The sequence below is a fragment of the Lethenteron reissneri genome, chromosome 43 (assembly GCF_015708825.2).
Source record: "Lethenteron reissneri isolate LAM-NWPU_2019-01 chromosome 43, ASM1570882v1, whole genome shotgun sequence".
Taxonomy (NCBI): Eukaryota; Metazoa; Chordata; class Hyperoartia; order Petromyzontiformes; family Petromyzontidae; genus Lethenteron; species Lethenteron reissneri.
In genome coordinates, this window is record NC_083821.1 from 4,462,949 (window position 1) to 4,490,243 (window position 27,295).

At 48.9% G+C, this 27,295-nt stretch overlaps 1 protein-coding gene and 1 long non-coding RNA gene across 3 annotated transcripts in view; one reads left to right on the forward strand and one right to left on the reverse strand.

Annotated features, from left to right (window-relative positions):
• LOC133353275 (retinol dehydrogenase 10-like) overlaps positions 1 to 12,574 on the reverse strand; it is a 35,124-nt gene extending 22,550 nt beyond the window's left edge. Inside the window, exon 1 of the mRNA XM_061569384.1 lies at positions 12,057 to 12,574. Within this exon, the coding sequence (XP_061425368.1) occupies positions 12,057 to 12,515 (459 nt within the window). The 5' untranslated portion in view covers positions 12,516 to 12,574. The remainder of the gene's footprint in view (positions 1 to 12,056) is intronic.
• An 8,554-nt stretch (positions 12,575 to 21,128) lies between these two features.
• On the forward strand, positions 21,129 to 26,881 carry LOC133353341 (uncharacterized). 2 transcript variants are annotated; one of them, XR_009756367.1, is made up of 4 exons: positions 21,129 to 21,522; positions 22,396 to 22,573; positions 23,509 to 23,630; positions 25,814 to 26,166. It is a non-coding gene; the product is annotated as an uncharacterized LOC133353341 (long non-coding RNA). The 2 variants fall into 2 exon arrangements; XR_009756366.1 differs by lacking the exon at positions 25,814 to 26,166 and adding an exon at positions 26,179 to 26,881 and having other exon boundaries at positions 21,131 to 21,522.
• The last annotated feature ends 414 nt before the right edge of the window (positions 26,882 to 27,295 follow it).

Here is a 27,295-nt window from a genome sequence, read left to right on the forward strand (position 1 = left end):
ACAAAGGCAGTCGGGCGTGGTGCTGGCCACCCATCCCATCATGTGCCGTGCCGACCTTCATAGGTTCTCGCTAACAGCACTTGCCCCAACAGTCCGTTTAAAAGGCTATACGGGGGATCTTTGTCTTTCTAAGAATAATAACGAAAGCAACTCCCTCTGTGCAGCAACGCCTCGCCGAATCCACAAGCCTGTTGCAGGAGGGTTCTTGCACCGAGATGTTTTTGTCAACTCCCGAAATAATGAGAGCGCGTCACCTCGACGTGGGATGAAGGGCAGTGCCCAAATACCCCGAGAACACTCCACCAACACGGCTCTCTGGCTGAGTCGACCCCCGAGGGGTGACGTCCGCGATCCACCAACGCGGTGCCGCACGGCTGCCTTGTTTATGCAAGGGGGTGATCGGGTCCATACAAGGGACCCTTCTCTCCCCGCGCCCCCTCTGTGCTGCTCTCCCCACGTAAGATTTATTAGGAGCCGTGGCTGCGCCACTGTAAAGACTCTCTGCCAACCCACATACAATTAGAGACGGGGCTTAGAAAGGAGCTTGACATTAGGTTGTGGTGACTTTAGAATAATCTTTGGACACACATACACACGTCATCACGTGTGTTTACAACAGCGACAAAACCAAATCTGCTTGCATTCACGCGCAAGCCGATTCATTTGACGACACTCATATATTCTGTGAGTGGGAGCGGTGGCGCAGCGGTTAGAGCACTTCGCTGTGAACCCAAGAACATGGGTTAGATTTCAGGCAACGGCTAACAACAGTAGTGGAGTTTTATATTTATGTTTGAACCGGTCTTGGGTCCTCTATCCTCAGCAACCCACGCTGGCCAGCGTGGTGAAGTATGGTCAAACAATCGTCAAGACTTGCTTTTTGATTTAGATACGAGCACACATACCATGCTTAATAAATAGTGGAATCATGCAAATATGAATAGTCACGTTACCGTATTCTCTGAATGATGAGACGCGCTTCCCTCCCAACCTTGTATCTTCAAAGCAAAAGTTGGGGGTGCATCCTATAGTCAACTAAGTGCGTATTATAATCGACAAAGGTGCGTCTTATAGTCCACTAGATGCGTACGCGTGTGTTCGACCAGCTCTGTATAACTGTGTTGACACCGGGCACAAGTTTTTGGTGCGTCTTACTTTCCGGGGCATCTTATAATCAAGAGCATACGGTATTAAACGACCAACTACGGCAGCATAGAGTATTGCATAGGAAAACAGCAGCATTGATTCTCACAAGAACACCCTTAACATTGGCTTACTAAACGAACCTTCACTTGCCTTTATGCCGCCTTACATGTGCCACTGATCACGACACACTGTCAACAAAGTAACAGCATCATCATCTGTTGGTTCGGCTAAAAGAGAGTTTGATTTAACGCACGCCGGACTGCCTGCGCAAGTGAAAAGTTACATTTAATCCGGTACGCATGGCTAAGCTAAGCAAGCTGCCATCGTGTATGTGCGTGCGGCATTACAAGGAAACAATTATAGAATGTATCCGTCGTTTCAGGCAATGGTCCTTCTTCATACGAAATGGATATGACTTTTAAGGCAATGGACCGCATATATCTTGAAGGTGCCATCAAGAAGGCCCATTGCCCAAGACGCCACCTATTACTAATGAAGGTGCAAACATGATGATCATTCTGAGATTGCCATGGCCATGATGACCACGAGAATGACCACTGCAGTGATGACAATGACGTGACGAACATGACGATGATTTATCTGATGATGACGATGATGATAACATTCGTGACAAGATGACGCCAACGGTTAACCGATGACGACAACGATGCAGAGGTGACAACGGCGATGAATGGCGAACGGTTAAAAGGAGCGGCCCGTTTTCGAGAGGTCCAATGCGCCGTGAGACCAAAGCGCAAGAACAAAGGGCGGCCGAGAAATAATAACACTGAGGGCCTAAGTGTTTGCAGGCCATAGCGCCTGCGTTGCTTATGGAACTCTAATTAAGCGTAAAGGAGCGCGCTCGCAATATATAACGTCTGCCGTGCCTTTGTGCTTCTCTGTCTAATTACTGCCCTTACACAAGGGGATGGGGGGGAGGGGTCGATGGGGTCTCCTTGCACCAGTGGGGGGTGGGAAGAAAGAGAGAGAGAGACGGGAGAGTCTCTGCATGGGGCCCCCAAATAAGACTCGTCTTTTTCTCTGCCCCCCCCCCCATCCACCCTACCCACCTTTCTCCCTTTTCTTATTCTCCCAGGATGGCTCTTTCGCGGGCCCCCGAGAAAATTCAAGATCTCTTGTAGACTAAGATGGCCCTCCACCACCCCCGCCCTCGCCCTTCTCGCAGCTACATAAAGTCCATTGTCTGAAACATCACTGAATATGCATTTGTTTGTGTTCCTCTTAAAAGTGCCATCTCCCGCTTGCTGTCCCGAGGCAGCGCTGGATATTCCACGTTCCTATGACAGGGGCCAGTATATGCATAGGACGCCCAGTGTTGTCTTCCCCCCCCCCCCCCCTTAAAGTGGTGCTCATTATATGCACGTTCTCAGAATCAATCAGAATCCGTATTTACACTGCAGGAGGAATCCGATGAGCTATAAGCTCTTATAAAAAAACAGACGTCCAGTAGGGGCCGTTAAGAACGTTACAACAACAACAAACAATACAAACAACACGACAGTAGTGCAAAGTACAGACAAAGTAAAAAAAAACCTTCCCCGCAAAAAACAACAACAAGTTATGATTGCGAGCCGCTCACTTCATTGCAAAGCCACTCGGGGGCTGGCTCCTTTCAGGGCGGCGTTCTTCACCATGCGTGCCAAAGACAAAGCCAAAGATCCCCCGGTGTAGCTTCGACAAGCTGTTGGGGCAAGTGCTCTTAGCGAGAAGCAAACCCCCTAGGAAAGCGGCCGCCACGACACGCACGACGCGGTGGGTGACCAGCACAACGCGCGAACGCCTTTGTCTTCCCAGTTGAGATGCTTACTACACACCGCTATAGCTACTGGGCGCAGGACCGGTTTAGATAAGACACACCACACACACACCTCGACTAGCGGTATGCGTCCCATGCTACCCGAAACGAGTTTTAATCTTCGTTAATGATAGAAATTATTTACTATGGGGGGAAAAAAACTGCTGAGTCGAGACTTTGTGTGTGTGTGTCGCAAACCGCTTGTGATGCAAGCGTGGTTTTCCAGGTCAGGCGGCGTGGTGAGAATTAATTTCTCTCAAGCTTTTGGCGCACGCACTACTGCGGACCTATGCAACTCCTGGAGAGTGTACGTAGCCGTACTCTCTCCCGGCTGCCCAATACTATATTATTCACTGGAGAGTTGCCGCATTTGAATGCTTCGTCAAAATTGCCATCAACGTTTGGATTCATGCTTGAAGGAAAACTGAAACTGCTGTACCACGATCTCGAAAGGAGGTTGACGCTAAGCACCAACATCTCCTGGCCACTGCCCCAAACCGAAGCACGCTCACACCTATAACACCTGGCAAGCATCGGTGGTTACCCACACAAGTACTGTACTGTGCTCAACAGTCGCAGGCTCAACTCTGCTTCGCTTCCAAGACACGGCGATAGTGGGGTGCACTGAGGCTGTCGCGGTCGTCCGGACTCGGAACTTACAAGGCGACTAAGCGAGTGCACTCCAACTTAATTCCACGATGCACTGAGGCACATCGCTGCTTCGCGTTTAGCGAGCGCCGACCTGTTTAAGGTTCGTGCTGCACAGAGCGCGACGTGCCTGAGACGAGCACGCCACCCGATCCGAGCGCCGTTCGTGTGCCGAGAATTTGTTTTTAAACCCAAACGCAGAAAGCGGCCGCGAAAGCGTTACCGACCAAAAAAGGGCCCCACTGATTTTGGCCACCTAAAAAAAAATACTTGAACATAAACAAAAGTCAACGCGTTCGTCACGTAACATCGTGGCCTTCAAATAAAAAGGGTGACGTTTCGGGCAATGGTCCTTATTCATTGCGCACAAAGGGCCATGCCACTCCGTCGGCCAGCACCACTCGCTCGCTATGTGCGACAAAGCTGGGCCGTTACCCCGAAACGTCGAACATTATATATTTATATTTTAAGGAAGCACAGTGTTATTGATGGACGTGTGAGGTTATTGTTATTTGTGCACCACGACAAACGCACCAGAGGCATCGCCAAATAAATAGTTTAAAAAGAATAACTTAAAACAAATTTAGTTTGCTTTTTGTGTTCCGTTTGTTCTCCTTCCCACCGTACCTCCGATTATCACGGTTTGCTGGGTACGGCGCGAAAGAAGTTCAACACACACACATCCGTTTAACACGAATGCTTTCGCGGCCAAAATTATCCATAACACAGGTTTTGGGGCTTAATCGCGTAAATATATAATGTGTCGCTAAACCCGCCACCACCCGACACAGCCAATATGTCACGTTCTGTTTACGTGACCAACCTTACTCATTGGCCGTGTCGGGTGGTGGCGGGTTTCACGACACATTTATATTTACGCGATCTAACCCAACTACCGCATCTACCACGACACACGCGCGCCTCTTCTCGAGTCCGTGCGAGCGTTCGTTCATCCCCGACTCGACGCCAGCGCAACGAGGTGGGCTGCCCTTCGACGGGCTGCCCCGTGCCACACCCCACCGCCCCGCGTCAATGTGAGAGACGTGCAAGGAAGGAGGTTGTCGTCTTTGTGTATTTAGGTGGCTGGCGGTGGCTGGCGGCGGTAACTGCTTGAACCGAGTCTCAAGAAGAGACGCATTTGTGCGTTAGCAAGAGGGCGTGGGTGTGTGTGTGTGGGTGGGGTTGATGGTGATGGAATCGTGATAAGGCGGTCTCCCCAATCAAGACCACTGGGTTTTTTCTTCCCCTAATCACAGTCACCATTCCCCGCCGCTCCCACCCCAGGCTCCTAAGACCACAATACACAACGGAGACCACATGTCCACGTGCCGTGTCGCGCGGTACGCGCGCGTTTTGTCGCCGGAACGCGACGCCGACATTCTTCGCCTCCGATTAGCGCGTTTGGCCACGTGCGGTGCGAAAGAAGTTCAACTGAACATGCACGCGTACATTCGCCATTCGCATTCGAAAATTATCCTGCACGGTATCCATGCTGCAGACTGCATCACTCACCCACCACGAAAGGGCTTTTCCCACGGAATGGGGGATCCGCTGGGCTCATTGGCGGAGCTAGGATATTTTGCGCCCGGGGACGAACTATAAAATTGGCGCCCCCCTCCCCCCCGTTTAATCACATACCAAAATGTAATTACATGACATGTAGGCTGTGTGTGGCGGGATATATAAACTTTTAGGTTGAGGTGTAGATTTGTGCAGTAGTTTCAGGCTGCCGCGCCCGCCGCAATAAGTTATAATGTGACGTTGTAAGCCTCATTTTGGCGCCCCTTTACCTTGGCGCCCGGGGACACATGTACCCCCCTGCCCCCCCCTAGCTACGCTTCTGGCTGGGCTGCGTGAATTACGTCGCAAGAGTGGAGAGAAAATCTAGATTTGAAGCTTTCGTGACTGCAGGGATCCATACTTTTTGGTTCCTTCGGTAAAGTCACGTAGGTCAGCATTCGAACACTGAGGCTGTAGGAACTGTCGGGTTTTGACCAGGCCAGAAAGCTGGACTTTGTCAAAGCAAATAATAGAGAAGCTCCTCTTCTTTGTTCTTTCCGTAAAGTCACGTAGAATGGAAATAATAAAATAATAAAATAAAACATAATAAAATAATTCTCACGACGTTTCGGCCACAACGCAAGCAGCCGTCCTCAGGTGAAGAACAGGTCTGTCAAGGAGACAGAGTCAGACCTGTTCTTCACCTGAGGACGGCTGCTTGCGTTGTGGCCGAAACGTCGTGAGAATGATTTAATAATGTTTTATTTAAATTATTTTATTATTTCCATTCTACGTGACTTTACCGAAAGAACCAAAAAGATGAATCCCTGCAGTCACGAAAGCTTTAAATCGAAAAGTAGAGAAGCTGCTAAGCCATTCAATGCAAATCCACGCGTGCAGGATGTTTGGAATGTAATGAAGAGAGAGATAGGCTAAGTTCATTTGGATGTTCTGATTTCGCAACGACGGTGAGCCGAGGCAGCGATGGCGATGTGTGGCGAGTTGGGATCTTGGTCACGATATTCTCTCTGTGCAAGGTCCCATCTCTTCCTCCACCCGTCGTCTCGCTTTCCTCCAACTCAACAACACCCCCCTCGAACCTCCGCTTCCACAGACTGCCCCAAAGCCTCACGTGCCCCCCCCCCCAGCCCCCCAACGTGAGAGCCTACCCCCCCTACCCTGCACCCCGGGGGAAGCTAATGGTGCAACCAGCGGACTGAGCACCAACTCAACGATGAATCCCCACTCACTGGCTAGCCGGTAGACACGGCAATATGTCGAGGATCGCAGAGCTTGGGCAATCGTTGGTAGCGCTGCTGCTGCTGCCCTTCCCACTCGGCTGCGGCTCTTCCCCGCGTCTCCCTGAGTCGTCCTCTCTCTATCTCTCTGTGTCTACGATAGCGAGCGAATGCTAAGGCGGCGGCGGCGCAGCTGTAACACGTTCACATTATTATGACTCGCGAATTATGATTTCTATTGTTACTACGACCAGCAGCAGACCAAGGAAATCCAGCCGGGTGGGGGTGGGGGGTGGAGGGCGCGCTACGAACAGCGTTGTGGGGGGTGGTGGGTTGCTTTCGCCTTCCTTGTTATCACCTCCGCGCTAATGAACCTCGTTCACACCCCGTCGCCCCTTTAAGACCGTTGTGCTGTTAATGAGGGGGGCCGCGGAGTGAGCAGACTCTTTAAAAGGTGTCTCTGTGTGCGTGCGTGCGTGAGAGTTGGCAACCCCTTCAGAGGTGCTCGCTAACAGCACTTGCCCCAACAGTCATGTTAATGCGATACGCGCGATCTCCCGTTCTTTGTGAGAGAGTGTGTGAGTGACAGTGAGTGAGGACAGATAGTGTGCGTGTGTGATTGAGAGAGAGAGAACTGTGGTGCGGCGGTTAGCGCGCTGCACTACGAACCTGGTGACCCGGGTTTGATTCCCACTCACGGCCAACACCGGTGACGATTATCTGAACCGGTCCTGGGACTCCCCTAGGTCGACTCAGCCTTAAAACAGTACCTGGTGCGGTGTGCAGTTAAACATCGCCACTGGGGAGACAAAAGCGGCCGAGCGTGGTGCTGGCCACCCACCCCCTCGTGTGCCATGCCGGTCTTCATAGGTGGTGCTCGCTAACAGCACTTGCCCCAACAGTCTGGTAATGGCTATATGGGGGATCTTTGCCTCTGAGAGTGTGTGTGTGTGAGGGAGGCAAGTGTGAGTGTATGTATGTGAGAGGATGTCTGTGAGTGTGAAAATAAAACAAAGAGAAATCCTTTCACATACACTCACACTCTTCTCTCACACTCGAACACAATCTCACACATGCACTACCGTACACAATCTCAACACACATGCTCTCACACCTTCATAGGTGCTACTTGCTAATAGCACTTGTCCCAAAAGTCTGTTAAGACTACACTGGGGATCTTTGTATTTGTTTGTCTTTGAGTTAGCGCGCTACGAACTTGGCGACCCGGGTTCGATTCTCGCTCACGGCCAACACCAGTGACGAGTATCTAAACCAGTCCTGGGCCTCCCCTAGGTCAACTAAGCCTCAAATGAGTACTTGGTGCGGTGTGTGAAAATCGTCGCGAGGGAGACAAAGGCCGCCGAGCGTGGTGCTGGCCACCCATCCCATCGTGTACCGTGCCGGCCTTCATAGGTGGTGCTCGCTAACAGCACTTGCCCCAACAGTCTGTTCAGGCTATACGGCTCATCTTTGCCTTTGTATTTGGTAGGATGGCAGTAAGCGCGCTGCGCTACGAACCTGACGACCCGAGTTCTATTCCCGCTCACTGTCAACATCAGTGACAAACATGTGTCTGAGCTCGTCCTGAGCCTCCCCTGTGTTAACGCAGTCTTTTACACGCGTGCCTGGTGTGGTGTGTACATCGGCACGAGAGAGACAAAGGCAGTCGGGCGTGGTGCCGTGATGGTCCCAAAAGGCTCTAGTTGATAGCATTTGCTCCAACAGCCCGTGCAGGCCACAAGGGTGATCTTTGTCTCTGTGTGTGTATGCGTGTGAATGAGCGGAGTGAGTTCGAGAAACCCATGTGTGTGTAAATGTCTCTGTGTTTATATTGAAATTATTGAAGTTACTGGTCTGTTATTAGCAATCTAAAATGCCCCCCACCCCGCCTGCCCACACCTCCAATCACCAGTTCCTCCTTCTCATCTGCTGCTCCTGTTCTTTAGTAATCTCGCCAACAACAAGAATAATATCGGCAGGTGTGGATTTTCATAAAACCACACCAAGGCGGCTTATTTGCTTATCAAGCTAATGGATTCTCAGAAATCCAAGCGAAGAAACTCTTTGAGATCAAATGACAGACTTGCATGCTGCAAAGTACTGTACTGTATACAGACGAATTATTCGCAGCAAAGCAGTTTTGGCTATCGCCTGATGATGCTGGTTGTAGCAATCACCAGCGAAACGCCATCAACTCAACTTGTAAATATTCTTGTGGGTTTGTTCTCGAACACACAACCGGTGATGCTGAAGTTGTCACTAATTGGCACGTTTTGTTGCACGTGACAAACTGATTCTCTGCGTCGGGGTGGAGTTGAGAATTGCGGCACATTTACACTTACGCGACCTGACCCACAAAAACATTATAGCGAGTAATATCGGTCGCGAAAGCCTACGGACTGTGTTCTTAGGTTTTTTTCGGTAAAGTCACGTAGGTGACGTAGGTGACTTTACCGAAAAAAACCTAAGAATATGAATCCTTGCAGTCACGAAAGCTTCAAATCTAGAATTACGGACTGTGTGTTGAACTTCTTTCGCACCGCACGTAGCCGACCGTGCTAATCGGGGACGTGTGAAACCGAACTGCGATGTTACACAATGTTCAACTGGGGCAGGATGGGTAGCAAGAGAAGATGGTCGATTGCATCAAGGATAATCCCCGGAGCAGCAGCCAAGGAATGGAACGCGCATCGAGGAGATGGAGCGATGAAATCAGCTTCGCATACAGGCGATAGAGGTGGATTGTTAACATCGCAGGCCCTCATCCAGCAGTGGATCGACCATGGCTGACGACGATGAAGACGCGTTCATATTCAGCGATGCACGAACGGCGTCGAGGTTGAATCTCGGGAGTGTGGGAATGGGATAATTCTCGAAAAATTGTGAGAGTGATCAAGTGCTGTGAATATAGCGAACCGAGTTTAGCTGCGGGTATGTCCGTCGGGAAAGTCCCCTCTCCATAATAAAGTTTTTGGGTTAGATCGCGTTATTTATAAATGTGTCGTAACCCTACACCACCCGACACGGCCAATCAGTAAAAAGTGTCACGTTGACAAAAGACAAAAAGTTCACTACTTTAGCCCACCGGTGTGTTGAAGAGTGAATCCACAACATTCACAAATGTTTAACCCAAAAACGTTGATTATGAATAATATTGGTCGCGAAAGCCTACGTGCTAAACCGAAAGTCCCCTCTTGTTTGAGTCGGTTCCAATTCGCGGCGTGTATAATCCCCCAGTAACCCGCCGTCTCTTCCCTCCTCCGCAAATCGTTGTCATTATACGGCGGCTCAGCGAGCCGACGAGGCCGGGGACTAAACGTCTTCCACTCCCTCTCCTTTCTAAAGGTCACGGCAATCGCCTTAATACACGCTATAGGGTTACATAATCCTAATTGTTTGAGCGTAACACGACGCCACACGCAAGCAGCGGCGTTCTCCTGCGTTTGGCCGGTACTCGTCTCCGTTGGTGGCGCGGAGCCAGTGGGTGAAATTCCACATTCACACCGGTGGAGACCAGGGCTCGTGTCAGGAGCACGTGGGTTTTATTTGGGTGGCAAATGCTGCTCAGCGAGCGCCTATTAAGGCCGGTACAGAGGGCGAGGGGGTGTGGGTGGCCAGGCACCCATGCTCGATCGGGTCTGTCTACCCAGTATATTTTTTACACACCGCGCCAGGTACTAATTTAAGGCTGAGTCGACCTAGGGGAGGCCCAGGACCGGTTCTGATAATCGTCACTGGGTGTTGGCCGTGAGCGGGAACCGAGCTCGGGTAGACGGGTTCGTAGCGCAGCGCGCTAACCGCTACACTACTGCTTTCCATACAAAAAAATACACACCCATTCACACACACACGTACACAACAATATAATTACACACACACACGAGCAAAGTTTTTCAAACACACATTAAGACCCTAAATACACTACAAGTTAAAGGTAATTTAGATATATCCCCCCCAATAAAAAACAAGAAACCACGACGATGCAAACGTATCCCAATGTATGAAGAGATGACCCAACTTCTAAACGAGAGCAAACAACGCAGGCCTTTCTCCGGCTCATCTCCGTGGGGTGACACTCATTGGTGGCACTGTTCACTTTCATCCCTCTCAGAAGGGTGAACTTGGGTGGTGCTGTCTCTTAGGCAGTACCCAAGGGACATTTGGTGGTACAAGGGCACGCCCCAGCAACCTCGCTTTGCGCCAGACATGCACTACCACCACCACCACAGTAACGGACTTCAAAGCAAAGGTCGGCGAGAGGAACAGAGATGAGAGGATCGGTTGATGAATCTGTTGCATCTGTGAGAGGATTGATGAGGAGAGAACTCCACAGCCACCAGGACGCGCGGAGATAATGGAACCAGTTTTTTTTTGTAAAAATTTGTTTCGAAAATTGGAAGCGGCGGAGGCCAAAGGGGGGGATTTTTTTAAATTAATTGAAGTCGCGTTAATCTCACGCACGAAACGCCAATATGTGACGAATGATTTACGTCCTCTGTGACTTTGACACAGCAGATGATCGTGCAATTCGCTGAGATGCTAGTTACGGAGCAAACATTGCAAAAGAAAGAGAGGGTATCAACTATTAACAGGTCAAAACAAGAAGGGTATGATTTAATACAAATCTAGATCTGGAGGCAGGAGAATGTACGTTGGAACTTATTTTGCACCGTTCGTAACCAACGGTGCTAATCGGAGGTGCGGGGGAAGGACAATAAACTAAACACAAAACAATATCTACTGATTCCAAGCATCAAGCCTCTAGAAAAGCAATCTGATGAACGAGATGTGAATCACTACAAACAGTCAGACAACGAGAATTACAATGAATAAGTGCACTGAAAGTTGGGTGCAAAATTAAACAGAAACGCCGCTGTCTGATGGTACAAGAGGAGAGCGATGAAACTGGACACTAAAGATCGCCGTAAACCCACTGGGACCAGAGTGAGAACAGAAAGCAGAGAAGCTAACACACACCCCAACAGTGGTTGAAAGAAGAACACAAAACATTTGTTAACAGCACTGTGTCCTTCAAAGAAAACATATGTAATAGGGGATGTTTCGGGCAATGGCTCTTCTTCATAGCACATAAAGGGGCATTACCCGGAGCGTCACCTGTTATATATTTGTTTATTTAAGGCGGTGTTAGTTTCGAATGCGTCGAGTGTTTGTGACTGCTAGCAGCCCACACATAATTTGAACGTGTCCGTCCGCTCTATCCCTTTCTCAATCCAGCTGGCCAGTCAAACTTTTTTCGAATACAGTGGGATTAATTGTGCTTGTGCCAATGCAGTAGCAGTAAAACCACCAACATAATATCCTGTACTTAACTTTTCACGTCACGATAGGTATTCTGATAATTTACAGATTTATATTTTTTTTATTGAAGACACCCAGCCATGAACCAGCCTTGCCCATCCTAGCCCACCCAGCTCTCCTAGCCCATGCTAACGCATCCCAGCTAATCCCTTACTTGCCCACTCTAGCCCATCCTACACCAGTCTAGCCCATCATAACACAGCCTATCCCATCCTATCCTAACTTATCCTAGCCCATCCTAGCCTATCCTAACCCAGCCTATCCCATCCTAAACCAGTCTAGCCCATCATAACCCAGCCTATCCCACCCTAAACCAGCCTATCCCATCCGAACCCAAGCCCAGCCCGCGCAAGCCCATCAAACCCCGTCCCAGAGCAAACAAAACTCACCCAGAAGAGCGCGTGGCAATTCACGGCCATGGTCCTCTCGAGCAGCTCGTCGGGGCACTCGAGAAGGGGCCTTCCCGACACCACGCCGGCGTTGTTCACGAGCACCGTCACGTCGCCCACCTCGGCGCGGACCCTCTCCGCCGCCGCGTACACGCTGTGCCGTGCGCTCACATCGCACGTGTAGGTGTGCGCGCGCGCCCCGGCCGCGCGCACCCGGCGCGCGGTCGCCTCGTTGCGGGCTTCGTCCACGTCCCACAGCACCAGGGTGGCGCCTCGAGACGCCAGCTCGAGGGCGAAGAGGCGGCCGAGGCCCCCGCCGGCGCCCGTCACGAGGCACACCTCGCCCGCCACGCTCTTGGCGCGCGGCGGTCGTACCCAGCGCCAGCACGCTGCGCCCATTGAGGCGAGGACGCGCAGCGTGGTGAGGAGCAGGTCGTAGACGACGCTCGGCTGGGCCATGCTCGCTCGTTGGTTTGGCTTGGCTGTTGTCGCGGTGGATGCGGTGTTTGGCGAAGTGTTTCGAGTGCGCCCACCCACCCCTCCCACCCACGCACCCACCAGCGCACACACACACCCACCCAGCACACACACACCTCCACCGAGGATTCTGTGTGTGTGCGTCTCTGCCTCGGTGTGTGTGTGTGTCTGTGTCTCGAGATCGGTGTGTCTTTCTCGAGGTGTCTGTGTCTGAGATCTGTGTCTGCCTCTTGAGATATGTTTTGTCCGTGTGTGTTTGTCTCAAAATCTGTGTCCGTGTCTCAAGATGTGATTGTCTGTCTCGAGGTGTGTGCGTTGTCTGTGCGTATGCGTCTCGAGATGTCGCTGTCTCGAGGTTTGCGTCTGTCTGTGTGCCTCGCGGCCCGTGTCTTGTGTCTCGAGGTATACGGTTACCGCAATAGGCGCTCGCTAACTCGCCTAAGCGCCAAGGGCGACTGACGTTCGTCAACGTTTCTAGTTCCGCGCGTGACTTAAAAACTGCTCGTTAACTTGTCTCTGGACAAACTTTAGAGATCTCTATCCCTGTCCTTATGTCTGCAACTCGTTCTAGCTGTCTTCAGACTCTCGTGTTCCTCCTCCTCTTCTGTTTCTACCTCCCACCCCCTCGTCCACCGGCCCGTGTCGTCTCTCTGTCTCGCTCTGCCTTGGTCGAATCCTTGCGCTCCCCTCTCCTCCGCTCTCTCTCTCTGTTAGCTGTCGCTCTGTGACGCTCCCTCTGGAGCGCTCTCTCTCTCTGTAGCCCCCCCGCCCCGCCGTTCCCTAGCTCTCTCTTTAACTCTCTCCGTCTCCCTCTCTCCACATGCTCTCTCGCTCCCTCCGTCGCGATCTGTCGCCTGCACGCTCCCACACTCTCTGTGTGCGTATCTCTCTCCGGAGCTTCGTGTGCGTCCTGGGTCCCCAAGGCAGCGCTTTCGCTCTGCGTTATAACGCCTGCCCCACTCCTCGCATCATCGTCAGCAGCAAACTGCTGCTGCTACGAATGTTGGAGCGCGGTGCTTGCTGCCGGCAATTCCATTGGTGCGTCGTGAGCGTGGTGGGGGGGGGGGGGGGTGGCGGGGGGGGGGGGTAATGCATAGCGGTGATGGTGATGGTGGGAGGAGGAGATAGCAGTGAAACCCCCGGGATTCACCCGAACAGACAGGGCGTGGGGAAGGAAAGAGTGGAGAGTATGCGTAACGCACGTGTCTGTATGTATGTGTGTTAGAGTGTGTAACCAGGTTGACTGAGCCTGAAACGAGTAATCTGGTGCGGTGTGTAGACGTTTAAAGTATTGGGGAGACAATGGTGGCCCGGCGTGGTGCTGCACTAACCCTCTCCCCTCTCACGCGCCATCCTAGCCACTTCAATAGGGGCTCGCTAACAGCACGTGCCCCCAAAGTCTATAGGACTTTTGGGGCGAGTGTCCGTGTGGGTTGCTCTATACATTTGTCCACCCATCACATTCGTTGTACGTCGAGTATAATCATTTAATACGTTACATCAACGTCCAGTTTGATATAAAACAACAATCGTGTAACGACTGATCATTTATAGAGCTTAATCTCATCGTGTCGATTGTGTCATCAAAAAGTAATTAAATAGTTTAGCGATGCTGCTGCGTTGGCAAAGGTACACAAACGTAAATAACAAACCACTCAACACTCAGGGAAACATCATGGGCAACGTGGCAGGCAATGGCTCTGTTATCTTGGGGGGTAATGACCCTTCATAGCACATAGGGGTCATTGGTCGAAACGTCACCCATTTTATATGTATCTATATTCTGGGTTATTTTGGTAAAGTCACGTATAGATAGAAAATCATTTTAAAATGTTATTTTATACTAGCGGTAAGTACCCATCGTTGCCCGGGCGAAAAAGGCAGACACACACATGGACTTACACAAATACATCTACCTACACACATAGAAACACATGGACTTACACGCACACACACACACAAATCGACTCACACACACGATCATTTTTTTATTTTATTGTATATATAATTGTTTTTCTATCTACGTGACTTTACCGAAAGAAACAAGCATATGAATTCCTGCAGTCACGAAAGTTTTAAGTCAAAATTATATATCTATCTGTCAACCCCTAATCAGTGCCCTACCTTATTACAGACCAATTCAAACCTCATTGGTCACCCCGCGCCCTTAAAATTTCTCAACGTTCATCCTATAGAGTCCCATCACAAGGGAGAGAAACACAAACAAATATATAAAAAAATTCCCGTATTGAAACGGCTGTACACCGTATGGCCCTGAAAACTCAATTTCCCTGTACAAGAATACGAGTAAAATGTATGGGATGACAGGTATGTATGTATATATGGTTTCCCATTGAAGCCACGATGTGATGGATACGTTGTTCTTTTGTAACGTGTCGGTTATTATAACTCTACCAACAGCCAGGCTCATAAAAATGAACGCTGGAGGTCTACCACGTGCTATTGGCAAGATCACTCTTCTTGAATGGCAGATCCATTTCATTTGAATGTAGGTACTTAGAGTATGATACCAGACCAGGAGTGCCCTGGGAAAACACATAAACAAGAGGAGACAAATTTCGATTTAAAGCTTTCGTGACTGCAGGGATTCATATTCTTGGTTCTTTCGGTAAACTCACGTAGAAGGGAAATAATAAAATAATAAAAACAAAACATAATAAAATAAAAATTCTCACGACGCAACACACAGGACGGCTGCTTGTGTTGTGGCCGAAACGTCGTGATAATTTTATTTTATTATGTTTTCTTTTTAATATTTCATTATTTCCCTTCTACGTGACTTTACCGAAAGAAGCAAGAAGAAGAAGAGATAACACTAGAACTATACGTTATACTGTTCGTAACAACCCACTTTAGAACATGTCTGCTCACCCTATATTTACAGGCAACGCATTGTTTCGTCGCTGTAAGTCCTATCTAGGTAATACACTTTCCACTTTGACGCATAACGTCTAGGAGTTTGTTGTCCTTCCCCTGCGGTACGGTGCTCAACATACACGTCGTGGCGAGAAGTAACATCGTGATTATTGAGTCACGGCCAATCCACTGCTGGATAAAGGTATCACAAAGCCCCCCCCTACCCCCATTATTCACGATCCTGTGATGTAACAATCCACACGGGGCCTGCACTCGAGTGGCTTTATTTCGCTCCATCTCCACGGTGGACGTCGTCTTCCCGAATGCGTTTCCTCTCTCTCTACCTTTGCTGCCAGCTCCGTCATTATCCTTGGCCACAAGCCATCATCCATCGCAGCGGCGTGTCCTGAGCAAGCCCACTGACTTTTTCTTGAGTTTTAAAGATGTCATTTATCTGATTGTGTTCACCTCGTATCCTCCTGTGAACACATTTTCAATTTGTTCATCGCCCCACCACCTCCAACACTTTACATTTTGATTTACCCACGCTTCAGATCCATGTCTCATCTCTATATCGAAATCAGGTCAAGCCTCCCGTATATCACGTGACTTGTGTGTGCCCCCCCCCACTCTGAACCCCCCCCCCCCCCCCCCGTTACCGCCCCCTGTGAAAACAGACGTGCAGCAGCAGCAGCGTCGAGGACCTGATGCAGCCTCTTCCTCCCCATCCTCATCTCTCCTGACCCTTTGCTCCCGTTTCTCCGTTCCTTTTCCATACTTCCTCACCCTCTCAAACTCCATGCTTCTCTCTATTCCTTCTCCCGTTCGTTTATCTTTCTCCGTGAATTATTTCCTTAACTCTGCTCCTCCCCCTTCCAGTGCTGTGTGTCGCGGGTTAAACAAAAACAAGTTTCCCGTGTGCACTACAATACTCGTCCATTGAACAAACTTCAGAAGACTAACGCCACGTTGCAAAAAAAAAAACGTTAAGAGATGTGCGTGCATATGCACGGGTGTTTTTTTACCCTCCCTCCCCCTGGTTTGAATGTGTTCATTTTATTTACAAAAAAATAAATATGGGAACACTTTCTAAAGGGATTACGCAGCTCACGGCTCACGCAGAGGAGCCGGCGTTTAGTAAATTGCCGGAGCTGCGTCACATTTGTTGCACAAACACTGCCGAGGGTTTAAATTGATGGCGCGACGCTGCGCGCTCAGCACGAATTGCGCCGAAATCTCATCTGGTAGCAATTTCGCCCAATCCCCGCTTACACGCACGATATCAATGCGCGCAGATGGTGCTGCTGGACCATTTAGCCGACAGTCTACTCGAGAAGACCGCGTATCCCACGGATTTGGGATGGCTGCCGCGGTGCAATGGTGAGCGCAGCGGACCTGCAGTTCACAGGTGTGTAAGTTCGACTCGATGAGTTTATTATCTCTCGGCGCGGCAGTTGAATTACATTTGCAAGTTTCTAAAATCCACCCCTCGATCTCGCACGCACCACCCCCCCCCTCCGCCACGTCTTTGTCCACCCATCAGCATACATTTTCAGTTTTCAGTTTCATTTTTTAGGTATAATTTTTGCATGGTGTACAGTCTGGAAAGTACCCACATGTCAAATTTCAAGTTTGTTGCATGTCAAGGAAGTACGCTAAACATTTTGAACAGACACACATGATCATAACTTTGCCTTTTATAGATATATGGAGATGGAGATAACCCTGTGAGCCATGCGGCTCTTGACTCGGGTGCAACCGCAACACAAACAAGAACACGAACAAGAAACATCTTAAAGTGACTACGCGCAACAGAAAAAATCCTGGAAAAAAACAGCAAAGTCTTCCAGAAAAAAAACACCGCATTTCATAAATGAGCAACATCAAAGTGAGTCGATCTGCACGCAGTTCGCAAGTGTTGGGGGTAAAGAAGTGTGGATACTCTCACCTCTTTCAAGACGGTAGGCTCAGTGTGGAAGATGCGGTCAAATGATCCCCCACTCTGGGCGGGCTCTCTGGAACGCTCTCGAGTGTACGGCCCATCGCCAGCAGTGGCGTGAGCGAGGCATTGCAGGGCTGCGCCTCTGTATACACCTCGATTCGTTTGGTGACGTGCGCGAGACTATGAACGTCCTCGTATTGCTGGGGATACAAAAAAAAAGCGACTGCTGACTTGCCAACAAATAACTCAGCATCGCAATGTGGTCCCACTCGTACCAACGTTGTAAGGTTGACGGTGACGATAGATGGGTGTGGAATCGAAGATGATGATTATGAGCAGGCGATGAGTTTACTTCCCTTCCTTGACACATTGTCGCGAATCAGGGTCCTCGTTTCATTGTGGGGAATATAGCGGCCTCTAGCGGCTGCAAGCCGCGATGTCTCCACAAATCGGACTGTCGCCTGATGATGCTAGTTGTAATTACCGGCGAAACGTCGTACTCGAATTGTAAATGTCGTGTGATTACTCTCCAACACACCGGTGTTGCTGTACACGTAACGAATTGGCTGTGTCGGGTGGTGGCGGGTTTAACGACGCATTTATATTCACGCGATCTCACCCCAAACCCTCCACGATGGATGTATCCGTGACCTTGAAGCCAAACCTTTAGCGACAAGTTGCGCGTGGAAAAAAAATCTCTCTCGAAATTCGCGCAGCTTAAATCGCCCGGGACTGCTTTGTCCGCATCTGAGCGAGCCAGTTGAGCAGCGCATTCAGGATCGTAACGACCAAGTACGTAGTTGTTGGCTAATGTGCAGCACGTGATGAATGGAATACGTCGCTACGAATCTCTGCGAGGATGGCTTGAAAGTCGAGTCCATAATTATCGACCGTGAGAAACCGGAATGTGCAACCGCTCGCGACCGGGGAAAGAAAGGTCCACGTAATAAGCGATTAAGTTGCATGCGACGAAGCCGATCAACTAATCTATCAGATGTGGAACCGGCTGATTAAATTTCACTAAAGTTGATACATCGATGATTGTTACCCCCCCCCCCCCCCCTTATTGACCTGCAATGATGACGAGTTCATAATATGCAAAAAAACAGGGTCGTTTTATATATGCCGTATCTGCATCTTTCACCACAATTACAGATGAATCGCAACGATGGAAGGCAGTAAACCGAGCGTTGATGAGCCGACGTTACCAACCATTTCCCAAGCTCTGCGGTCCTCTATTTTTAACATGCTCTCAGCCAATTCGCGAGTGTTTTTTTACGTGTGGGGAGGAAACCGGGGGCCACCCGGGGGAACCCCAATGATAGTGACGTTGATGGCAACGATGCTACCTACTGCTGCTGATTACAGTGCTGCTGATGCCTTTGGGAAGACCTAAGCTGGGATGTGAACTCGTATTGCCACGTGTTGGGGCGCTGTTTCTCCACCGAGTGAGCTGTAGGCAGACCCAATTAAAACACCGTGCTCTCCGGATTATAATCCCCACTTTCCCCCTGCAACGTTTTATAAGGCACAGGTAATCCGGTAGGCGTGAGTCTGAGATCGGATTTGTACATCATACCTGTCAACCCATACGGTTTACCCGTATTCTTGTGCATGGAAATGCAGGCGTACAGAAGTTTCAATATGAGCAAAAAAACTAATAATTTGTCTATTTGTTTGTGTTTCTCCCTTGTGATGGCACTGTGTAGGATGAACGTTGAGATTTATAAGAGCACGGGGTGATCAATAAGGTCTGAACTGGTCTGTAATAAGGTAGGCGCTGATAAGGGGTTGGCATGTATGTTACACGCAACTCCGAACTCAAACCAGAATGTCGATTATCAAACAAACAAGCAGACGCTTTGATTGTTGAGTTTGGTATACCGAAAGAACCAAGAAGATAAATACGGGTTGTTTAAACATTCTTCAACTGCAATTACCCGCGACTTTATTTAGATTATTTTGCTGATGGAAATTTCCATGTGATAAGCCACTTTGTTGAGCTGTCATTTGTGGCCAGGTCGCTTATGAAAGAACACATTCCTGCGGAGGGAGCTGGTAGGAACGTTGGGTTGCTCGGTCAATGGTCAGGGTCAACAGCGGCGTGGTGTATTCCGCAAATATGGCCGACTGTGACTCTGTGAGGGCGGGCACAAGCCGGCGTGAGTAGGTTAAAGTTGAGTTTTATGAGGGCACCACGGGGTGACCAGCCCCTCCCCACCCAGCCCCACCCCTCCCTCCCCCCACCCAGCCCCACCCTCCCCACCCAGCCCCTCCCCACCTTCCCCACCCAGCCCCTCCACACCCTCCCCACTCAGCCCCTCCCCACCCTCCCCTCCCCACCCAGGCCCACCCTCCCCACCCAGCCCCTCCCCACCTTCCCCTCCCCACCCAGCCCCTCCCTCCCCACCCAGCCCCTCCCTGCACGACGGACACAATAATCCCCTGTGAACTGGTGTAACCAGGAGGCTCAGTGGAGTTTACTTTATGAGATAGAAAATAGTTTCGTTTTATTTGTACATTTAAAAAAAAGTTATTTTGCTGACCTTTCCTAGATTTTGCACTGCTATTGTGTTTTAATATTGCTTGTTATGACGCTCTGACGCGCCCTTTGTGGACATCTGTGAAAAAGAGCTTCATAGCTCATCGGATTCCTTCAGGATAAATACAGATTCCGATTCTTGATACTGACATGGGTCTGCACGCATGTCCTTTGTTCAACGGAAACAAACATAAACTTCGAGAATAATTTTTATTTATTTATAGCTTTCGTGACTGCAGGGATTCATATTCTTGGTTCTTTCGGTAAATTCACGTAGAAGGGAGATAATAAAATAATATAAATATAAATATAAAACAATACAAATTATTACGACGTTACAACTGCAACACAAGCTATCATCATCAGGTGTGAAATCCACAGCAAGAAAATTTTCTTGCTGTGGATTTCACACCTGAATTTTCACACCTGAATTTTCTTGCCGTGGATTTCACACCTGATGATGATTGCTTGTGTTGCAGTCGAAACGTCGTGATAATTTGTATTGTTTTATATTAATATTATTTTATTATTTCCCTTCTACGTGACTTTACCGAAAGAACCAAGAATATGAATCCGAGAATCATGTCTAAAAAAACTAGTTTCGCAAATCACGAATTTAAATGATGATAGCCATTCAGTTGCCAGTGCGGTCATGGCATTTGCTATGCCATATATATATAGTTTTGTGAACGTAAATGTTCTTTTTGGAGCAAATTAAAATAATTAAGCAGCAAAAGTTAAACCGAGCAGCCATGCGTTAATGATCAGCACGATATGACGATAAGAACAAAAACGCACGAAACGATTACCGCGGCTAATATGCCATATATCGTAGTCTCGACATATCGCTGCGACCCCAGTAACCCTCGTCCTACGCGGGGTAAATAGGACTCCCGTATTCGCCGGATTATAAGACGCAGCCCCCCCCACCCCTAATCCACCGTATTTCAAACCCCCCCCAAAAATATAGGGGTGCGTATTATAATCGGACACGTGTGTGTGTGTGTGTTAGACCACATTTTCGTAACGTCATTGGCACCGGGTACCAATCTGGGGCGCGTCTTATAATCCGGCAAATACGGTGAGCGATCGGGCGGCTCATCTGGCGAGGATTCTCTGGTGAGGCAGACACTGGATCGTGATTGGTTGGTTTATTGCCCAGCCCACACAATATTCCCGTCTCCTCCCACTGCAGCGAAGTCAGAGGCATAGCGGATCCAATCACAAGCGAGGGTGAGCTCATCAGCATCACCAGCATCGCCAGCCTCACCAGCATTATCACCATCACCACGACCACCAACCCCCCCCCAACCATCACTCACCGCATCATTACGTCACCGCCTTCATCTTCGTTGCATCATCATCGTATCACGGTCAGCAGCACCACCGCATGATTACATCACAACCTTCATCTTCGCTGCAGCATCACACCAGAATCACCACCATCACTTGCATCATCATCATAACATCACGACCACCATCACCTCGCCTCTGCGGACGGAAGCGCGGGCAGCGATGGCAACCTCTTCCAACGCCCTCCACCCCTTCACCACTTCTGCTGGCTGTCTGCCACCTCTTCTCACGCCCATCGTCACCCAGCATCACTCACATCCTCGCCGTTCCCCCAGGTAAGGCGACGATGTCCCGGGAGTGCGTGGATGCGACAGACGGGAGCTGTCGTGGATGTGGCTCGTGCCGCTGTGTGCGTGCATGATGCCTGTCACTTGTATGATTACATGATCCGTGGTTGGGGTCTGTCCTGTCGTGTGTCTCTTGTTAAGCCTCAATGAGACGGCGAAGCGCGTCATTTAAATGCACGCGATGCATGGAGGCACGGTTATATAAAGGTTAGAGGCGCAGCCCTGCAATTACTTGCTCACGTCACTGCTGGCGGATAGAGGGCTCCCACCACTCGAAGGAGCTCTAGAGAACCACCTTTTTCTTCTTGGTTTTTTCGGTAAAGTCACGTAGAATGGAAATAATAAAATAATAAAAATTAAACAGACCTGCTCTCTACCTGAGGACGGCTGCTTGCGTTGTGGCCGAAACGTCGTGAGAATTATTTTATTATGTTTTATTTTTATTATTTTATTATTTCCATTCTACGTGACTTTACCGAAAGAACCAAGAAGATGAATCCCTGCAGTCACGAAAGCTTTAAATCGAAATTTAACCACCTTTTTGTAAAGGGGTCGTTGGCCTACTCTCCCACGATGCCGTGCAAACGTCTTGACAGAGGTGGAATTTCTCACACTCCGCATGAGCGTATACTGCAGTGAGCTTCATACATCTATACCGCATTAATAGATGTACCCCTAATCTTGGTTCTTTCCGTAAAGTCACGTAGAAGGGAAATAATAAAATAATAAACATATGATTTCCCTTCTACGTGACTTTACCGAAAGAACGAAATAATATGAATCCCTGCAGTCACGAAAGCTTTAAATCAAGATGTAACCCCTACTACAGTAGTATGTGATGCACCACTGTGTACAACACAGGATACAAGGGCGCTGTTATCCTGCTACCACGAATACGGCCACGAGACTCGGTCCAGTCACGACAGAAGAGACGTCGACAACGGGCAGCAGCAGAGGCGATGCAACGCACGCGCGCACATCGCTTCTTGACAGGCCTAAGTGACCGCAGCGTTCGTGAACTCAAGTTCGCCACCTGCAGGTGACGCTCTCCGTGACGGAGCACGTGAGCGGATTTGTCACAATAACCAGCAGCGCTGCCGTGCAGAACGCAGCAAAAAATGAACCCGTAAAAACAAAGTTTTTCACTATAAATCCTTTATATGCGTGGCGGCTAGAGTCCTCTCGTCCTCTGGCTTGAGATGGCTGCCACCTATGGGTCAGATGATTGCCTGCCACCATTAAGCAATTGGTAATTAAATATTATATTTTTGTCCTAAAAAGTGTAAAATTTTGGAAAAAATTTTCACGAACATTAATTGTCACGCACAACGAGTCTGTGTGGAAAATGTCAGCTCGATTGGATCACGGGAAGTGGGTTAAAAAACGACCGAAAATTTGCACGGTCCTAAGCAAGCAAGTGAACTTAATATAAAGGATTTAAAAAGCGTGCGGACAAATACGCCCCCTTCACCACTCTGTCCCTCCACGTGAATAAATAACATTATATATATATTGTACTCTTAGGTTTTTTCGGTAAAGTCACATAGGTAAAAAATAACAATAAAATATTAAATGGAAAAAAACTCAAATTTTGATTTAAAGCTTTCGTGAGTGCAGGGATTCATATTCTTGGTTCTTTCGGTAAAGTCACATAGAAGGGAAATAATATAATAATAAATATATAATACAATTATGAAAATATTATTATTTCCCTTCTACGTGACTTTACCGAAAGAACCAAGAATATAAAAATAACTCAATTAAATCACGACGTTTCGGAGGCAACACAAGTCTCCGTCTTCAGGTGGGACCGTCACAGCCAAGTTTACAGTAAATTTGGCTGTCACGAAAGCTTCAAATCTAGAATTAAGTATATATATATTTTTACACATCTCATCAGTCGCACGGAGGCCTATCTGGGAGTGCATAATGTCAGTGGTACGATGTTGTTTTTATGTTTAACAAAAACACCAGGGCGAGTCGCAAGTGTCGGATCCAGTAAAACACCAGGAGGATATCATGGGGGGCCTTGACTCGGGCACTGCTGCGCTACAGATGCCCTCGGGAAAGCCCAGGCTCCTTTGAGGCCGCAACAAGTGAGTACCTCTGGTTAACATCACCACAAACCTGCTCAACCACACTCGTAAACCAGAGCACACATCACCCATAATCCTCACATCCCTCCACTGCTGTCTCCCAATCCATGACATCACCACAACACCGCTCACCCACACTCGTAAACCAGAGATCACCCATAATCCTCACATCCCTCCACCGTCTCCCAATCCATGACATCACCACAACACCGCTCACCCACACTTGTAAACCAGAGCACACATCACCCATAATCCTCAAAACCCTCCACTGCTGTCTCCCAATCCATGACATCACCACAACACCGCTCACCCACACTCGTCAACCAGAGCACACATCACCCATAATCCTCACATCCCTCCACTGTCTCCCAATTCATGACATCACCACAAACCTGCTCACCCACACTCGTAAACCAGAGCACACATCACCCATTATGAGAGCCGTCCCTTTACGGCGAATCAGGGCGACCGGCCCGAGCCCTGCACTTTGGAGGGACTCCGCGTTTTGACGGCACGGTGTCAGATGTAATACTTCCGGTTTAGTTTGAATGCGTTGGCGGCCCCACACGGTGCTGTGAGCTGCCCCCCCCCCGCCACCTATAGACGGCCCTGACCATTAACCTCACTTCCCTCCCGCTGTCCAAATCCATTTCCAAGTCAACTCCACGATCACCTTCACTAACCTCACCACGATTCTCAATGCACTTGGCCCCTGCCTGCCGTCTGCCCTCTCGTCACACCACTCCCCTACCCGCGGCTCTCTGATCCAGCAACTGAAGGCCTTGACCCAGGGGAGGAGGTCCGATGATGAATGTGTGACGATCGATGTTGACTGGTGAATTCCATCATCGCGTGATAAACATTGCACATCCTGAGGACCTCTCTCTGTGCCCCGCACTTTTGCCGTCAAGGATGCACACACCGCATTACCCTTCCACGGATTCAACACATTGCAATCAAAGATCCAAACTAATTGACGAAACAATTAATCCCATACTCTGACAGCGTTGCTTATTTGACCAAGTGCTGTTGGCGAGCACTTATTAGGGCCCGTGCAGCATACGTTGTGGCTAATACCACCTATCCTGTACTCATGTGAATTGCACATCAAGTGATACCTGTCAACCCCTTATCAGTGCACTACCTTATTACAGACCAATTCAGACATTACTGGTCACCCCGCGCCCTTATACACCTCAACGTTCATCCTACAAAGTCCCATCACAAGGAAGAAATACAAACAAATAGACAAAAAAAATGTTTGTGCCCGTATTGGAACGGCTGTACATCGTATGGACCTGACAACGCAATTTCCCTGTACGCGAATACGGGGTAAACCGAATGGGTTGACAGCATTACACGTATTAAGCGGAGCCAACTTAGCATATATTCCATTGATAGTACTGCTGGTGGTTGTACGTAGTACGTATGTTGAATTTCTTTCGCGGCGTACGTAGCCATCTAAGGGGGCCGTCCATAAATGACGTCACGCGATTTTGAAGGATTTTTGACCCCCCCCTCGTCACACGGCGTCACAAAAAGTCAGACCCCCCCTCAAATATGACGCCACAAAGCTCTGCCCCCCCCCCATAAACCATATTTCCATTTTGAAAATAAAAAATGCTTCAAATCGCTTTAAACTATCGTCATTGTAGTGCGTATTTAATGCGGCGCTGCACTCTGATGTTGTAGGAGAAACACGTACTGTTGGAAAGCTTACATTTAGCATAAAATTAACTTGAATATATTATATTAAAATTCTCTTATAATTATCATATATTAAAAGTAATTATAGCTTTTAAAAACATACTTGAAACTTTGTAGTTGAATGAAGCAAAATGGAGAGTACAATTATAACAATCACATATTCATTCCACAGAATGAAAAGACCTGGTAGAGTAATTAAAATCAAAATGTTGAATAACTAAATTTATGCTTCTCCATTCTCCGATGCAGACGAAAAATGCTCCTTTGTGGAATAAATGAAAGGTGACCTTATTAAATTTTAAAAAATCAAATAGTTAATAATGAAAATTTATCAAAATTAGTGTTGTTATTACAATTATATTTAATTAAGTAGAACGTGTTGTTTATATTTAAAGTTGCGCATTTTGATGTGACGTCACATTTCTCACACCCCCCCCGTCACACATCGTCACAAATGTCTGACCCCCCTCCCCTAGGTGCGTGACGTCATTTATGGACGGCCCCTAAGACGGTGAAATTAACTGCGATGATGTGTTTATCTACACACACAATGCAGCACACACAATTTGATAGACTGTTGGATGCAAGGACCTATGAAGGCCGGCACGGCACACGAGGGGGTGGGTGGCCAACACCACGTCTGGCCGGCTTTGTCTCCCTCGTGGCGATGTTTACTACACACCGCACCAGGTACTCATTTGAGGCTGAGTCGACCTAGGGGAGACCCAGGACCTGTTCAGTTAATCGTCACCGGTGGTTGGCCGGGAGCGAGAATCGAACCCGTGTCGCCAGTTTCACTACCGCTCCCCACACTCACACACACACTGTCTCTCTTCTGCAGACTTATAGAAAGACTGGGTCCTCACAAGTCTGCAATTTGCAAGGTGCTCAAAGAAAGTCACGAGGTCGTTCGTCGGAAGTGGAACGACGCGTCGATTCGTCGATGAACATTGTTTTGCCACGCTCACGGCGATACCGTGCATCGGATCACATGTGCACGAATCTATGTTCCTCTATGCTTATTTATTAAATGCTTTATTTATTAAATTAATGGATGTTTATTGATTGAATGTTTGTTCATTTAATCGACGTTTATTTGTGTTGTACGCGAGGGGTTCACGCAATGTGAAGACAAAAATCGAATAAAAACTCAGAATCGTGACAATTCAACGGATGGTTGTGGGGGTCGAGAGTGAATCGTTAACCACTCACCGTTATACATTCGCGTTTGGAATTCTTGCATCGCGCTGTCAAAGCATAGCCCCGGGTGGGAAGAGTGACTTCACATCGCTTGTTGTGTGTACTCACTTCGATAGGCGTCTTTTGTCCGCATTTGGGGAGTTTGCTAGTAGCGATTTTTTTTTCTCATCTCGAAAGTTCACAAGTCGACGAAGGTGAGACGCTCACAGAGTCTCGCGTTCGTCGGTCGCGATGGAACGACGCATCGCGATCGCCCCGGGAATACGACGTCGGAGAACCGCTTCTTAAGTAAATGTTTCGTCATTTGCTGGTCCTCTTCAATCCACCTTAGGACACATTTTCTACCCCGCACAAATAAACTTTTGTCTCATGTAAACCACGCATTTCGATGGCTCACTGCTGGAACGAACCAAACTCTCAACAACAACAAACTAATTTAAGAATTTTATTTCGTTCAGTCGTCGGTTTTTTTTTGCTTTCTGATGAAAAACGTTTCGAGTGGAAAGGCAAAAACACATTCCTGCGGAGGGAGCTGGTAGGAACGTTGGGTTGCTCGGTCAATGGCCAGGGTCAACGGCGGCGTGGTGTATTCCGCAAATATGGCCGATTGTGAGGTTGGGCACAAGCCGGCGTGAGTAGGTTAAACGTTGAGTTTTATAAGGGCACCGCGGGGTGACCAGCCCCTCCCCACCCAGCCCCACCCCTCCCACCCCCCACCCTCCCCTCCCCACTCTGCCCCTCCCTCCCCACCCAGCCCC